This window comes from Anopheles merus, chromosome 2L (assembly GCF_017562075.2).
Source record: "Anopheles merus strain MAF chromosome 2L, AmerM5.1, whole genome shotgun sequence".
NCBI lineage: Eukaryota > Metazoa > Arthropoda > Insecta > Diptera > Culicidae > Anopheles > Anopheles merus.
Genome location: NC_054083.1, coordinates 52,593,534 through 52,609,547, shown reverse-complemented (window position 1 = coordinate 52,609,547; position 16,014 = coordinate 52,593,534). Strand labels below are relative to the sequence as shown.

The 16,014-nt window shown below is 52.5% G+C and overlaps 5 protein-coding genes across 9 annotated transcripts; 3 read left to right on the top strand and 2 right to left on the bottom strand.

Annotated features, from left to right (window-relative positions):
• The first annotated feature begins 752 nt into the window (after positions 1-752).
• Positions 753-5,548, top strand: LOC121593857 (60S ribosomal protein L18). 5 transcript variants are annotated; one of them, XM_041916601.1, is made up of 7 exons: positions 753-920; positions 1,041-1,093; positions 1,240-1,838; positions 1,910-2,003; positions 2,178-2,677; positions 2,742-3,179; positions 3,253-3,804. In XM_041916601.1, the coding sequence occupies exons 3-7, from the start codon at positions 1,716-1,718 to the stop codon at positions 3,718-3,720; spliced, it is 1,623 nt and encodes a 540-aa protein (XP_041772535.1). In that variant the 5' UTR covers positions 753-920; positions 1,041-1,093; positions 1,240-1,715; the 3' UTR covers positions 3,721-3,804. The 5 variants fall into 5 exon arrangements, with proteins under 5 accessions (XP_041772535.1, XP_041772533.1, XP_041772538.1 ...); XM_041916604.1 differs by lacking the exons at positions 753-920; positions 1,041-1,093 and adding exons at positions 4,679-4,765; positions 4,861-5,548 and having other exon boundaries at positions 1,701-1,838; positions 3,253-3,591; XM_041916599.1 differs by having other exon boundaries at positions 753-1,093.
• Positions 5,549-5,773: 225 nt separating this feature from the next.
• On the bottom strand, positions 5,774-7,861 carry LOC121593858 (folliculin). The gene is made up of 5 exons (XM_041916605.1): positions 7,769-7,861; positions 7,495-7,640; positions 6,253-7,425; positions 6,077-6,179; positions 5,774-6,009 (listed from the first exon to the last, which is right to left on the bottom strand). The coding sequence occupies exons 2-5, from the start codon at positions 7,535-7,537 to the stop codon at positions 5,892-5,894; spliced, it is 1,437 nt and encodes a 478-aa protein (XP_041772539.1). The 5' UTR covers positions 7,538-7,640; positions 7,769-7,861; the 3' UTR covers positions 5,774-5,891.
• LOC121593853 (vacuolar protein sorting-associated protein 8 homolog) lies at positions 7,586-12,543 on the top strand. The gene is made up of 3 exons (XM_041916591.1): positions 7,586-8,148; positions 8,276-9,810; positions 9,883-12,543. Exons 1-3 carry the CDS (start codon positions 8,047-8,049, stop codon positions 12,077-12,079), a joined length of 3,834 nt encoding a protein of 1,277 aa, XP_041772525.1. The 5' UTR covers positions 7,586-8,046; the 3' UTR covers positions 12,080-12,543.
• A 192-nt stretch (positions 12,544-12,735) lies between these two features.
• On the top strand, positions 12,736-13,500 carry LOC121593865 (histidine triad nucleotide-binding protein 3-like). Its single transcript, XM_041916613.1, has 3 exons — positions 12,736-12,982; positions 13,092-13,288; positions 13,372-13,500. Exons 1-3 carry the CDS (start codon positions 12,778-12,780, stop codon positions 13,420-13,422), a joined length of 453 nt encoding a protein of 150 aa, XP_041772547.1. The 5' UTR covers positions 12,736-12,777; the 3' UTR covers positions 13,423-13,500.
• On the bottom strand, positions 13,447-16,007 carry LOC121593856 (regulator of MON1-CCZ1 complex). Its single transcript, XM_041916598.1, has 5 exons — positions 15,754-16,007; positions 15,192-15,687; positions 14,720-15,115; positions 13,783-14,649; positions 13,447-13,715 (listed from the first exon to the last, which is right to left on the bottom strand). The coding sequence occupies exons 1-5, from the start codon at positions 15,880-15,882 to the stop codon at positions 13,654-13,656; spliced, it is 1,950 nt and encodes a 649-aa protein (XP_041772532.1). The 5' UTR covers positions 15,883-16,007; the 3' UTR covers positions 13,447-13,653.
• Positions 16,008-16,014: the final 7 nt, after the last annotated feature.

Here is a 16,014-nt window from a genome sequence, read left to right as displayed (position 1 = left end):
ATGAACTCTAAGAGAAAAAGCTGACACTGGTCGTGTGGTCGTGGTCTTTGTGTACGTACCACCATGGTACGAAGTGTGCTCGCACAGTGCAAAGTGAAGCAAATGAAGCTGTGCGAAGTGTGCGAAAAGTGCGGAGTGTGCTCGCACTGTGCGGAGTGTGCGAAAAGTGCGCGCACCGTGCGAAGTGTGCTCGCACTGTGCGAAAAGTGCGGAGTGCGGGCACAGTGCGGAGTGCGCGCACAGTGCGGAGTGCGCGCACAGTGCGGAGTGCGCGCACAGTGCGTAGAGCGCGCACAGTGCGAAATGTGCACCGCACACTGAGATGTGCGTGCGTGTGCGCACAGCACACCTAATTGTGCTCTTTTTCCCAACACTAACTACAGTATCTCCAGCGTCAAGATCACCAGCGGAAGAAGACAGTGCATAGAATACCACCACCGGATCAGCTGATGCGACAGCAAGTGACGAGCAAGTGAGGCGGCAGATCGAATGTCGATGTAAAATGGAACATACATAAAATGTAAAAGTCCGTGGGGTCAATGAGGGTGAGGAGGAGGAGTGGTGGAGAGTATTTACTGTTTTGGCCATTTAATTTGGTCGACCAACACAATCGCACACCAGCACGAGCTTTTTGGCAGGCGGCCCTCGCAACAACTTTCAAAAACGCTCGCCGGCGAGGAAAAATCGCACCGAGTTGGAGCGTTTGCGAGCTCGTGAAAACCGGTTTTTGGATTTTTCGTCGTCCGTTTAGAGTAGGCGGGGGTTGAGTTGAGCTTGTTGATAAACACGTCCCGTGGAACGAATGCGGCCAGAAGAACAGTTTAATTAAAATAATCATTTATCTTGAAACTATTTCATTGTTCGCTTTTGAAGTAAAACTATTCTATATTTATATTGTGCTTCGTTCCATGCTTTTGAAGGTATCGTACAATATGCTCAGCGAATTATCATGATAAGCAGATCGTGCCTGCTGTAAATAGTTTATCCCGGCGAATTGTTGTTATCAGTGAATCGGTCCAAATTTCTTCTACTTCCAATAGCCGCCTAGAGTCGTATTGCCACGCTCCCGGCCTATCGCCGCACCCCACAAAAGGTATGCTCCATTTAATTTCAGCAAAACCAATCAGCATACCGAACGCCTACTTTCACTCCAATCTCCTCCAGCGAAGCATAACAAAGCAAGACACACAAACGGTGTGCGTTAATCAATGAAATGGTTCCCGTTTCTTTCCTCCCCAGCGCACGACTCCGCACCGCATACATACGAAATGGGGTATGGCTCGCCGCACTGACCCCCCAGCATCAAACATCTATCGCCATCCCCACCACCATCGTCGGGGGTTTACTTCTATCGACGATTTTATCGGCTTAAATTGAAACCGCCACCACCGGTCTGCGCTCGATGACGATGACGACGATCTGGCAGAGCGTCTTGCGCAAGTGGTGCGGCAACATCGCAGTCCGTGTTGTTTCGTCGTCCTCTCCCAGGGGCGGCGCCTTATCATCCCAGTCGGAAGTAGTGATTTGTGTTCCTTCGAGAGGGGCTTTCCTCTAGCGTACTCTGCCCTCTCTCTCTCTTTGGTTTTTGTGTAGCGTAGTTGTCCATGTTGTGATGGCGTAAGGTTCAAGTGGTGTTTAAGTGGCAACAACAACAGCGGCAAACAACGGTCCCCAATTACTCCTCCCCCTATCCACCCGCGCCCACTGCCCGTGAAATGGCAGCAACCGATCGGCAATACATCGCTACGCTCGACGTTGGCACAACGACGATTCGGTGCATCATCTACGCGGCCCCAACAAACGGACAACCGGTCACGGTCGGCACCGCCTATGATCATGTAAGAACGTTCGCGCCAAGAGCTCGTGCAAACAAAAAACAGGGGAGTAATTAACGCATTATTTTTTGTAGGTTGATTTGATCTATCCAGCTCCAGGGTGGGTTGAAATAAGCCCCGAAAAACTGTGGACCAGTGTGCTGCAGGTGATCCGACAGGCGACGGAAGGTCAGTGAGCAGTCATTATCGTTAATGGCGGTTATCTAATCGATGCGAAACGTGGTGGAAAGAGTGGTGTTCATGGTGCATGGCTTAACGTCACCACCTAGCACTAATGACGTGCCCGTTCCAGATTTAAAAAGTAACTCCATTCCGCTTGTTGCTCTCCCTCTCCCCGAACAGATGCCAACCTGAAGATCGAACAGCTCACCTGCTTGGCGATAGCGACGCAGCGGAACAGCTTTACCTGCTGGAATCGGAACACGGGCCAGGTGTATCACAACTTCATCACCTGGAAGGATTTGCGGGCCGATCAGCTTGTGAAGGACTGGAACGAGAGTTTCACGCTCCGTTTGCTGAAATTCGGTGCAAGCGTGCTGCATTTCGTTACCCGCAGTAAACGGTTTCTGGCGGGCAGCGTGATCAAGCTGATGAACCCACAGATCACGCTACGGTTGGCCTGGGTGCTGCAGAACAATCCCGCCGTGCAGGAGGACCTAAAGCTCGGTAGCGTTCTGTACGGGACGATCGATTCCTGGCTCCTGTATCGTTTGCGCCAGGGCACGGATCTTACGCAGCAGGTGGAGCATATAAGCGATGTAACCAACTGCACCTCGACCGGAATTTACGATCCTTTCGGGCAAGAGTGGGCCGGTTGGGCATTAAATCTGTTTTCCATTAAGGTACGTGCTTTTATAATTTGTGAATTGTGGAATTCTCTCGTAACTTTGCCCTTTCAACCTCCAGAAAGAGCTGCTACCGAAGGTGGTGGACAATTCGTACGACTTTGGCCACGTGCACGAGACACTGCTGGGAGCGAGAATCAAAATAGCCGCCTCGGTAAGCGACCAGGCGGCTTCGCTGTGGGGCAACTGTTGCTTCGAGCGGGGCGACGTGAAGATCACGATGGGTACGGGCTCCTTTCTGAACGTGAACACTGGAACAAAGTGCCTTGCCTCGGTACACGGGCTGTATCCGCTGATCGGCTACAAGCTGCGGGGCGGAGCTGGTTCGCCGCCGGACATTATCTACCTCATGGAGGGCTCGTCCAACGATACGGGCTCCATCATCGAATGGGCCCTCAATGTGGGTTTGTTCGACGATCCGGCCGCAAGTGCCGCGATGGCACTGTCGGTGCCCAACTCGGACGGTGTCCTCTTCGTACCAGCGTTCAGTGGACTTGGTGTAAGTAGTTTAGTAGCTCCTTATTTGCCTTATTTTTATTGACCTCCCATGGTTTCTCGTGATTCTTGTCTAGCCACCGATTCGTGACGATACCGCCGGAAGTGGATTCATTGGCATTAAGCCTTCCACGCGCAAAGAGCACATGGTGCGCGCTCTGCTGGAAAGTCTCGCGTTTCGTGTGGCCCTCCTGTACGACTGTGCGCTGCGGGAAACCGGCTTCTCCTTCACCTGCATCCGGGTCGATGGAGGGGTTTCGAAGAACGATTTCATCTGCCAAACGCTGGCCGATCTGACCGGGATCGAGGTGGAACGGGGCGAGGTGGCAGACTCGTCCGCACTGGGGGCAATGTATATGGCCGGGTTGAACTGTGGCATCTGGAGCACGAAACGGCAGCTGGCGGAGCTAAGGAAGGTGGACAAAACATTCGCACCCGATGGGGCGCAACGTGCGAAACGATTGAAGCAGATGCGGGCATGGGAGCGGGCAGTGGATCGGTTTAAAAAGTGGTACATGCTGGAGGACATTAAAAACCTAGACTGACAATGTGATATTTTTTATACCGTGGTGTGGCAAAGGTACAATAAAAATGGATCGTTTGCGTTAACGCAATCATGTTGGCTTAAATCGTGTAAGGTTTCTTCTCATTCTCCTCCATGCAGGATGCTTTAATTGCAAGAAAAAACAATAGAATATAGTTAATGATGATACCACACACAACAAATGACCATTAACTATTTCTCGATATCCGTTTGTTGTTGATCACACGAACCTCAAATCCAAAAGTCACTTTCTATTCGCTCTTCAATTACTGCAGATAGGTATTTCGTACTAAAAGACTTTTTCGTGTAAAATTGTTTACAATTTAAAATTTAAGGACAACCCTCAAAAAATGGCATCTTCCGTTCCAGAATGCTGACCAGTTTACGAACATAAAATCTGTAACGTTCATTATCCGAGCTAAACTCATAATTTCAAATTCAAATGTCATTTCCCGATGAAAATGTCATACAATTCCCATTGCTACACGCCCGGTGCAAAATATCGACTGCGTCCGGCCCATTTGACAGCTGGCGTTTCACACACTTTGACGTCTTGTAGGTTGGCAGCTCTGGTTCTTTCTTTTTCCGGTCTTGAACATGGTAAGGAGTTGTTCTGGGGCAGTGCTGTGTTAGATTGTATTTTTCCCACGCGAAATGGTAAATAAGTGGCGCAACTTTAACCGACATCCGTAGCTACACGCCGGCAGATCGTCGTACCCGTGTTGCTCGTTGTTTCGATTGCAAAGATACCGAAAATAAGTGAAAGTTGTCGGTCGCCGTGCGGCTGCTTGCGTGCTGCATGCGTTGTTGTCTGTCAAAGTTGGCTACCACCACACCAACACACACCGCTCCGGCGATGGTGTTGGCCGGCCCAATTCGACCAAACGCGTTCGAGAATTGGAAAATGTGGGCAGTGAATTAATAATGATGGTTTCTTTCTTCTCGTTCCCCTCGCACAGGGTATCGATATCAATCATAAGTGGGACCGCAAGGTCCGTCGTACTCGACCAAAGTCGTTGGACGTGTACCTTTCGCTGCTGGTGAAGGTAAGTTGCTGCGGTGTGGACCCGGCGTGGACTGGCGGCGTGGTGATGGAATGTGAAAATGGATTAACTTACCGCTTGTTTTCCCCCCTTCCCAGCTGTACCGCTTCCTGTACCGACGCACGAAAAAGAAGTTCAACAAGATCGTGATGCGTCGTCTGTTCATGAGCCGCACGAACCATCCGCCCATGTCGCTCAACCGTGTGGCCCATCTGATGAAGCTGCGCGGCAAGGACGAGAAGTCGGTCGCCGTCGTGATCGGCACCGTGACGAACGATGTGCGCATGATGGATGTGCCGAAGCTGAACGTGTGCGCACTCCGCGTGACCGATAAGGCCCGCCAGCGCATTCTGAAGAACGGTGGCAAGATCTACACGTTCGATCAGCTGGCGCTGCTCTCCCCGACCGGAAGGAACACCGTCCTGATGCAGGGCAAGCGAACCGCCCGCGAGGTATTCAAGCACTTCGGCCGTGCGCCGGGCGTGCCGCACTCCAACACCCGCCCGTACGTGCAGTCGAAGGGCCGCAAGTTCGAGAAGGCTCGCGGTCGTCGCAGCAGCTGCGGTTACAAGAACTAAGCCTACTGCTGGTTCGATTGTCACGGCAACGGCGGCGATGGCGGTTTGGATTGCACTTCCTCAGAACAACAACAACAACAACAGCAACAACTACGATAACATTCGGGAAAGCCACCGAAGAAGTGCAGCGCAAATCGTGTTCTATTTTGGTGTAAGTAGGCGTTGGTGAAGAGAAATACAAGGAAGAAAGATCGATTCCAACATGAAACAGCCCTGTGGTGTGGTGTATCCCGTGTGTGAGTGTGTGCGCGTGTGAAGCGATGGTTCCTGGATGATTTGGAGGAACTGCTGAAAGAAAAGTTCGTCTGTTGTCCGTTTGCGGTTCAGTGCTGGAAGGTGGTGCAGGTCAGGAAGGGTTTTGGTTTTGAAGTAGTCCGATTGTTCAGTCTTATGCGGTGATATTTCTCCCATTGAAAGCTTCATGGACACGGTCTTCGTCAAGGAAAATCATTTATTGTCTCGAACAGTAATTATCAGCCAAGCTGATTGTAAGGCACGCTGCACTTATAATAATACCAATACGCTTTACACCCAACAGTGTAAAGGATCCCTTAAAGATGGTTATACCAATAGTTGATCAGAACTTGGTCCTGCTGCTGAACGCCCATTATCTTTTTAATTTTGGCCACGTCCTGGTTCGAGCTCACCTTTCGAATGCACACCACTTTGCTGTGGAAGAGAGGAAATTTGTTGATTTTTTGATAACATAGTTCGGCTTCTGCCACAGATTGCTTACTTTTTCCACTCCTCCACCAATACCCGTAAATGTTTATCCAACGCATGGTCGTTGAACAACTCCTCGTCGATGGCCTTGATGATCTTCTGCAGAAGACTGGGCACTGAAATGGCGAAAAAACACCTTATCACTTACTGTTCTATGAGAAAGCAAAAGCAATTGCTTCCACTGCTTACATTTGCTTGGCAATTCTCCCTCCCATGCGCACACGGCCACCGTGTCCTTGTCCTGATCGTCGACCAGATCTACGCGCATAATGCTGCTCGACGAGTGTGGCGCAATCGCTTCCTGCTTCAGGTTGATGATGCGAAACTCGTTCGCCGACGTGTACGTTTCGGCGTGTGCCCGCGCCAGCTTGTGCAGTGCCTCGGGAAGGAACTTTTTCAAATTCGCCACCAAACAGTAACCCTTCACCGGTGTGCCGCGGATCACGATCTGTATGCCCGTCAGCGCACAGTAGCAAACGGACAGGAAGTTGGACTTTAAAATGCTTCGAAACATCCGCAGCGAGTATTTGGCGCGCGTTAGCTCGTCCACCTGATCGAAGGGGGGTTTGTCCCCGGCCCCGAGCCCGAGCCGACGCATCTGGTAACCCTCCTTGTCGGACTGTACGATCGCAAATCCCTCTTCCGTTTCCTTTCCCAACCACACCGGCGTCGAAGGACAGCCGAGTGTAAGGCTTTCCGTCAAATATCGAGCACCCGCCCAAAGGATAAAAGAAAAATGAGCATGCACGTAAGCGTAAATTGACTCCTTTCCCGTCAGCTCGATCAGCGACCGATTGGCGGTAATGTTCGTGGCATTGCTGGTTGATCCACTTCCGTAGCATTTGTTGATCCGCTGCGCCCTGTCCAGGCCCTGCCGGCGTAGATCTTCCTCGTGCACGAGACGCGCATACTCCTGCAGCTCTCGCGAAATCTTCCCCATACAGTCAGCCAGAAAGGGCTGTGTGTTCAGCAGAAACATCTTGTCCTTCATCAGTATCACGATGGAGAACCGCTTCTGGAAGCCGCGGGCCTCCGAGTCGACCAAATGAAATGCGTGACTGAGCACGTGCCCATGCTTGGCATCGCCAAAGAACACGAACCCACCCTCGGAAGGCGTACAGCTCACCTCCGAGCTGAGACTCCGGAAGGCGGCCGTCTTAACGAGCGGTACCGTCTCCACCAGCACCGGTATCTGGCTGCTGACAAAGTTGGCATTGCTTTCCGGGTCGCGACTCACGAGCCCAATATTGTTGCCGATTGAGTTGCACGCGGCACATCCCTTCCGGTCGATATCGAAGCTTATGTCCAGCTGCTGGATGTTTGTTTCGCGCAACGTTTGCGTGCAGAAAATAGCGCCCGGTCCTAAAACGTAAACATCGTGATATCATGGTTGAGCCTTTTTTCATCTCGCAACAAGCGCACCATTCTTACCATGAACTTCACAGAAGTGGCACAGTGCAATGATTGCATTCATCGGGACTTTGCATAACAGCACCACCGGACGGAAGGCGCACCAGTTTGGAGAATTTTATTGCATTCCCACACTTTTGCGTACTGCGTATCAGCTGAGAGCGAAACTGATGCAAAAACAATGCAATGTCAGCAGGCCAAGTGGAATAGAATGGAATAAGAGTTTGAATTTGAACCATTGTCCGTTGACGAATGCCAAAAAAATGTTACCAAAATCGCTCTCCAACTAACTTACCACGCTCTGAGAATCCGTGCCAACAGGATTCGGAAGTCGATTCTTCCCGCACAATTTAAGTTTTCTACGAAATCCGCCAAAAAAGAATGTAAACAAACACACACTGTATACACCTTGGCCTGTGCAAACGACGAACTGTCACAGGCAGCTGTCAAAGTAGCTGCAAGTGCAAAAAGGTGATAAAGGGCTATTTTCCATTCCCTACTTATCCGAAATGTTGCAGTATTGAAACAGGCTCGTGTTTAATGGATCGCATTTAACGGCACGCTGCACGCAGAATGAACACGCTGAAGGCGCCATCGTTGCACTCGCTGCTCGATTCCGACCATGGGTCGAACGACAGTCTGCTGGCGGAATCGCTCCAGCTCGACATCGAAGAGGTACGTATACGGTTCCCAGTGCTGGAATGCGGAGAAGCGCGGGGAAGATGATTAACATCACATCCTCCCCCTCGGGGAGGAGGGAAACCAATATCTAACGCCCACCAACCCCCGGCTTTCGTTCTAGCTGGATGATGAAGAGTACGCAATCCCGGCCGTCGATACGCTGCCCACGCTCGAGAGTGTGCTGAGCGAAATCGACAGCGATCTGGACAGCGTGTCGGCGCTCGGTGTGCGGCAGTCGAACGGAAATGGCACCGGCACGCAAACCTCCATCGCGGACGACGATCTGATCCGCGGCGGAACCACACCGACTCCGTCCCTGGAGGAACAGCTGAAGCTCGAGTCAATTCTGCGCCACGTCGTGCTGCACGGCGTAACGGCCCAGCTGACCTCGGCCGTCGATCGTGTGGACGCCGGGCTGGCCACATCGTGCGCCGTCTCGATGATGATTGCCGTCGGTACGTCGCACGGGCATATTCTTGCGTTCGACTGTACGCAAACGCTGAAGTGGTGCTGCCAGGAGGGAATCACACAGGGCGCCGTATCGGCGATGGCATTTAACGAGGACAGCTCCCGCCTGCTGGCCGGCTTTGCGCGCGGGGCCATCCTCATGATTGACACACAAACGGGCGACGTGATCAGGACGCTGAACGAAGTGATCACACCGAACACGGGTGTGCTGCATCTGAAGTGGACGAACCGGCCCGCTCTGGCCCTTTGCTCCGATTCGGGCGGCTCGGTGTGGAGCTTAAACTTTACCCGAAGGCTTGGCATACGGGGATGCGATTCGCGCTGCCTGTTCAGTGGGGCCCGCGGTGAGGTGTGTACGGTCGAGCCGCTGCTGCTCGGCGACGAGGAACACCCGCTGAAAACGTACACCATCGTGGCGCTGGCCACGCTGAGCAAGTTTTTCGTCGTGCTGATACGGCCCCGGCTGAAGGTGATCAAATTTCATCCCATGGCGGGCTACCCGGACTGTCTGCCGTTGCTGGCCTGGCAGATGGTGCTCATCCAGGCGGCCGATTCGACGCGCAGCATCGATCCGGTCCTGGCGGCGGCACGTGGCAGCGACCTGTTCTTCCATCAAATCATCTACAACAGCGGGCGCATATCGTTGCTCTTCCTGCGGCACATTCAGCTGTCGTACAATCTGCTCGCCATCCACTGGCTTGGGCCGAAATCGATCGCCTGTCTCGACACGAAGGAAGTGCTGCACCTGTCCGACGTGCGCACGAACCGGGAGCTGGAGGTGATCGACCTGTCGAACGTGGGGCTCATGTACAACTCGGCACAGTTCAAGGGCCTGGCGACGGGGGGCAACGTGTCACCGGCGCTCGCCCTGGCTGGGGCAGCCGCTTGCTACAACACGGTAGTGTCGCAGGGCAATCAGCTGTACCTGCTGGGTGGCAAGAGTCTGCACGGCATCAGTGCTCGGGCGTGGAGCGATCGGATATCCTACCTTACCTCGATGCAACGGTGGGACGAAGCGATCGAGCTAGCGATTGAAGGGTATCGGGCGGCGGCAGGACGACATCGGCGACTCGTTTCTTCGAAGGACCGAATACTGCGCATGTACGAGGAGTATCTGAGTGTCACGAAGAAAACGCCGGAACTGTGCCTCGAAGCAATAGTGGGATGCTTGATAGAGATTCAAGAAAAGTAAGTACTTTCGGTCAGTGGGATCGTGCGCTTCCGTTATGTTTTAACTCACCATTCTTTGACCATTTGTAGGCAACTGCTTTGGGAGGAACTGTACGATCGGCTTCCCACCACCGATCATTACCTGCAGATCATAGCGAAGCACATCGAGTGCGACCATCTGGACGCGGTTGCACCGAGCGTTGCGCAAGTGATGTGCGAATACTTCTGGAAGAAGGGCGAAACGACACGGCTGGAGAACTTGATCCTGAAGCTAAACTGGCAGTGTCTTGATCTGCATCAAGTGCTAACGATCTGCCGCAAGGAACGGCTTTACCGTGCGCAGATGTACCTCAACACGAAAGCCTTGGGAGATTACACCGTCTCGCTGACGGATCTGATTCCACAGATCGAGCTCGCGACGGACGATCTACACCTCGGCAACTGCGTGCTGGTGTACATCTCGAGCTGCCTCGCCGGCCGTGGCTATCCCACCGGGGAGATTGCGCCGGAAACCATTCCCACCGTAAAGCACGAAGTGTTGCGCTGCCTGACGGTGATACACTCCAACAAGGCGCCGGAAGACGAGCTGCCTTATCCGTACTTGCGCCGCCTGCTGCAGTTTGACACGCGCGAAACCCTTAACGTCATATCGCTTGCCTTCCAGGAGAAGGAGTTTAACGGCGAGCTGGGCCTTTCGCAGCGCCAGCGCATCATTAACATTTTGCTGGAAATTTTAACACCCGAGCACGCGACCTGGTCACAGATCGGGGCCCTGCTGAACTTTATCGCACAGCAGATAGCGTCCCGCGAGCTGCCGGAGAATGAGCTGCTGCTGGAGAAGGTCGTTGCGTACCTGACGGCACCGACGGACGTACCACTGTCCAGGCGGGAACACTTTGAGCGCGAACAGACGTGGCTCGAGCTGCTGTGCTCGAACTGTCTCGATCACATGCCGACGGAGCAGCTGCTGGACATTGCGCGACAGAACCGCTGCTACCACGTGGCCGAGCATCTGCTGGAGCGGCTCGGGCGGTACGAGGAAATATTCGACTGCTATCTGCTGGACGAGTTCCGGCGCATGCAGATATTCTCGTACATCTCGCAGCACGCGAGCGATACGCGGCGCCAGATCTACCAGCTGGTGGTGCAAAATCTCTGCCAGCTGGTGGACATCAACTGCGAGCAGGCCGTGCGGGTGCTGGTGGACAGCTTCATGCGCTACTTGAGCCACTTTCTGCAGCTGCTCGAGCAGGCAGCCGTTCCCGAGCGACTGTTTCGCTTTCTCGAGGCACTGCTCAAGCAATCGATCCAGCTGGAAACGACGGATCTGGAGCGATACCTGGAGCTGCTGTGCCAGTACCGGCCGGAGGAGGTGATCGAGTTTCTCAAGTCGAACGACTCCTACCGGCTAGACAATGCCGTCCGGACGATCAAGCGCTACGAGCTGAACGCTCCGCTGATCTACCTCTACGAGAAGCAGGGCGACTACCAGTCCGCCTACGCCGTGGCCGTGGAAACGCTCAAGGATGCGCCGGAAAGTTCGGCCGAAATGTGCGCCCTGCAGGTGAGCGCCCTGTGCACGCGTGCCTCCTCCGTGCTGACGGAAAGCGACCGGGAGCAGCTGTGGTTCTCGCTGCTGCACATCGTGCTGGCCCGGTCCGATCTGACCACGGTCACGAAAAACATTCTCCATTCGGCGAGCGAATTCGTCGACCTTTCGAAGCTGGTCCAGCTGGTGCTGACGTCGTCCGGTAGCACCAGCACGGGCAACTTTGGCGACATTAAGCACCTGCTGATTGGTATGCTTTCCAATTCGGCGTACGAAACGCTACTGCTACAAACCACATCACGCATACTGGGCAACGATCTGCACGCGATGTTGGCCCGCGAGCGCAAGATTGCGATGCGCGGACTGGCGGTAAAGTCGATCAAGTGTATCGTGTGTCGCGCCCGGCTTTACAACACCGAACGGCAACCGATCGTCGTGATGGGTGACTGTGGCCACGCAATGCATCAGCAGTGTGCGGCCAACTTTTGTACCGTTCCGGTGGAGACGCCCAACGGAACCGATGGCAATGGGGGAGCGGCGCAAAGCGTTGAAACGGGGACGGGTAAGGCGCCGGTAATGAAGCGTCTAAAATGTCCGCGCTGTGATGCGGTGGTCGTGGAGGAGTGTTCCATCCGCACGCCCGAATGTTTCGTGGAAAGTGGTCCTTACGCAAACGATTCCAGTACTGACAAGGGTCCCAGTACGCTGAAGCTTAGCGCTCCGCCCAGAGTGGGTTGAAGAATCGTCACCTCCCCTCGGTGTTGGTGGATTTGTTCTCTTTCTCTCTCTCTCTCTCTCGCTCTGTGTGGTGTGGTTTTCTAGTGGCCATTCCGGAAACCATCCGCTCTTCGGATTAAAGAAGGAAACTCCACACCACGATGGACTTTCAACCACTTTCGCGGCGAGTTGGCGTTGAAGCTGTGAAATGCGTCTGATTGTTAGCATAATTTCTACCAAAACTACTACTATTCCCTACCGTTAGTTACGAACGTGTTTAGTCAATATCGAGTAAGAATCGAACAATTATTTATGTTGCATCTGTGTATGAACGATTCCCCTTTCTGGAGCGAATTCGCTACGGCGAATGCGGTCATCCGATTTCGGTGTCAAACCGATCAACGAACAAAAACCATGCTGTATGTCACGTGATAGGGAACGATGTAATTCGACAACGGAAAATAAAAAAATACCCCCCGAAAAAATCCACTCATTCATTACTTTGTGTTGTATTTGGGATTTGTGGAATAGAAAGCGAAAATGATTCCTTCATGAGGTGAAATATAACGGAAAACGGTAGAAATTTCAAATGGTTTAAAATCACGTAGCTTCTCAGCACAACCCTGCCTTCTGTGCGCCACCGTATGACATGAATGACATTCACAGCAATACAAAAACGGGCAGGGAAACAATCGAACGACACAGCAACACAGCAACCCATGGCTTCCGTGCAAAGTACACTGCCGAACTGTATTTTCTGCAAAATTGCCACCGGCAACGATCCGGCGACGGATATCGTGTTCCAAAATGAGCGCATCTGTATCTTCAAGGACATTCGGCCGGCATCGGACTTCCATTATCTGGCCATCCCGAACCACCATCTGGAAAACGTAAACTCACTCACCGCTGCTGATAAGCCCTTGCGTACGTAATATGAGCCAAGGGAATGAGCGAATAGATAAATTGGGTTTTTTTTCACAAACACCCACATACTCTTTCTCCTCTCCCACTTACCACTTCCACTTCGATCTAGTTGAAGAACTGAAGCGTGAGCTGGTTAATTACATGCAAAGCAGCAGGGGCATTGATCCGTCGGAAGCTTCCTTTGGGTTTCACATTCCACCGTTTACGAGCGTGAAGCATCTGCACATGCACGCGATTGCACCGGTCAGCAAGATGGGTTTCATTTCGAGAATGATTTTCCGACCCAACACCATGTGGTTCAAAACGGTAAGCTTTCTTTCTACCCGTAAATTGTGAATCATGTACCAAATGCGTTTTCGTTCTAATGCGATTTGAAAACTCTTTTCTAGGATGACACTGTAATGCAATCCATTCCAAGCGATGGCACAACCAATCAGTGATATCTTTTTGCTTTAACGTGCAACGACATCGTTGTTATTATGTACGAATAAATATATATTACTTTTATCGAGCTCTTACTAACGCTAACTGACTCGACCCGTGTACTGGTGTAACACTGGTTGATCTCCTATAACCATGGTTACAGGATCACACCACGGAATGCTATGCATACAGACAGTACAGTTTTACATTCTTCCTTCCCATTTCCTATCTTTTGCCTCTTTTGCCTCTTACAAGCATTGGTTAGCGATTAAACTTTGATAATATTGCACATACTCGCCACATTGTTCATCTGGAAAAAGGGAAACATCGATATGATTTAGTACAAAATTAGTTTCCTCTCTCCCGGCTGCACTTACGCTTCAAAAAGTCAGGACACCCGCGCAGCCGTACGTTCTTCATCTGGAAAAAGTTGTACACCGAGTGAAAGATCAACGGATCGCCGGTTTTATATGCCGCTTCGAGGTACTTTCTCGCCGGCAACGAGTCCGCCCCGGGCATCTGTTTGGCCAATCGCAACGCATCGATCACCTGGCCCCGCTCCAGCAGCACCTCCAGGATGATCTCGTTCGCATTCAACCGTGCCAGCATGTCGAGTGCCATCTGCGATATGACCGGATAGTCGACGTTCGACAGCGACAGCAAGAAGCAGGCCAACGCTTTCGATTCGTTCAGTGCTGAATATTTCAACAGAAATTGTAACGTATCGAACTGCTTGTGACTGACCAGGTCGATCAGTAGCGCCTTGCTCAGCTCGTGATTCGCGTTGATTCCATTGCGGGCTAGCGAGTTTAGGTAGAGCAGCAGAATCTTTCCCATCTGCGGTGCGTCGATGATGGTGGAGAACACGATCGTGTACATGTCGGCCTGATCGATCAGCACCCTCGGCGGAGTGGGGACTTTCATCGGCGATTTGGCCAGCGACATCAGTGCCATCTGGCTCTGCAGCTCACTGTCCAGTACGCTTTTGTACAGCACGTTCAGCTTGTTGAAGATGCTCTCGATCACGGGCAGCATCGTGCCACTGTACGTCGTGCTCATCATGTCCTTTAGCACCGTAAGGATGACGGTTTTACCCTCGCTTCGCTGTAGCAGGAACTCCACCAAGCGCAAGCGGTCCGTGATGAGTGCGCAGAGAGCACTCAGCTTCAGCTGAACGAACCACAGGCAGCCCAGCTTCGAGTCGATCACAATGTTTGGCTGAAAGAGCACCCAATCTTTCGTATCTGGAAATGCGGGGAAAGGAATATCCATTATAGCAACTTCAACTACCCATTGGACGGATCCACCACGTACACAATTCACAGTTCATCGTTTTCCCGTCCAGCGAAATGCTCGGTACTTCGAGCTGAAACGGTCGGATCGGTTTTGCCGGTATGATCGGCGAGTGAATGGTGGCCCCCGTGCCGTGTTCCGTTTCACTGCTGCTAAGCGCAATGTCGAACAGCATCGAGCTGGCCGTCGCCTGATGATGCACGATCACCACATCGTCGACCACGTTCATGGCGAACCGTCCGCTTTGGCCCAGCTTGAGAATGTGGGACTTTTTCGGTGCCAGTCCCGGACCGTTCAGCAGATAGATTACCACCTCGAACGGCCGGTTCGGTGGCTGGCGTAGTATCAGTATTGCGTTCGTGCCGTACAGCTGAGCGAGCGTCACATCCTTGCCCATGCAGCCCTGATCGATGCCCACTGGAAACAGTTGAACGATCGAGAGTTTAAAAATTAGATAAAATCAATGTAAATGACTGGCTCCACCACTACGTACACTCCAGCCTGGGTAGCTTGGTGATCGTGGAGGGCTTCAAAATGATCGGCGTCAGAATCGTTCCAAGGTTCGAGGAGAGCAGCGCAAACTTCGAGCTCGGACAGTAGCTGAACCAGTTCATCGTGATGTTTAGCGATTTGAGCGATTTGAGCGACCGCTTCTCGAAGTTCACCATCAGTATCTCCACGCCGACGTTGGTGAACAGGGCGACCTGCCGCTCCTGCACCCACACAAACCCGTTGATCATGCTTTTGCCTTTGTACAGCAGCATCTCCTGCAGGTTGGGCCGATGGTTCGGCAGAAAGCTGATGAACTCCACCGACGTTTCGCTGCGCTGCACGGCCAGCACCTGATTGTCGATGGAGAACTTTATCGAGCGGATCTGCGCATCGGGAGCGTCGGCCGAGTGTAGGTCCATGCAGAACACGAAATTCTCCCCATCTCGCGCACCCTTCACTACGATTCCCGTCGCCCCACCGGAACGTACGGCGATAACCTGGAAGAGGGAATTTGGATCGGATTAAACGGCTGCTTAGTTGGGCTTGAGAGCCCATTTCCTTACCTGTTGTTTGGCATCGTCGAAAAACACGTTCGTCAACAGCCCCGTGCCATCGAAGCGAATTGGATCGGGGGAAAGCTCCAGATAGTAGTGCTGCAGTTCGGTGCCCATATTTAACAAGCCACGACTCATCTAATCTGTATCTGAATCATAACAAACTCCCATTTGTTGACATGTGTATTGCACAACCCCACCCCCTTTCACCAGCCACCGATTTGACGTTTTGACGACAAGCGGCACAAATTTGCTGCTTGGGAAACGTCA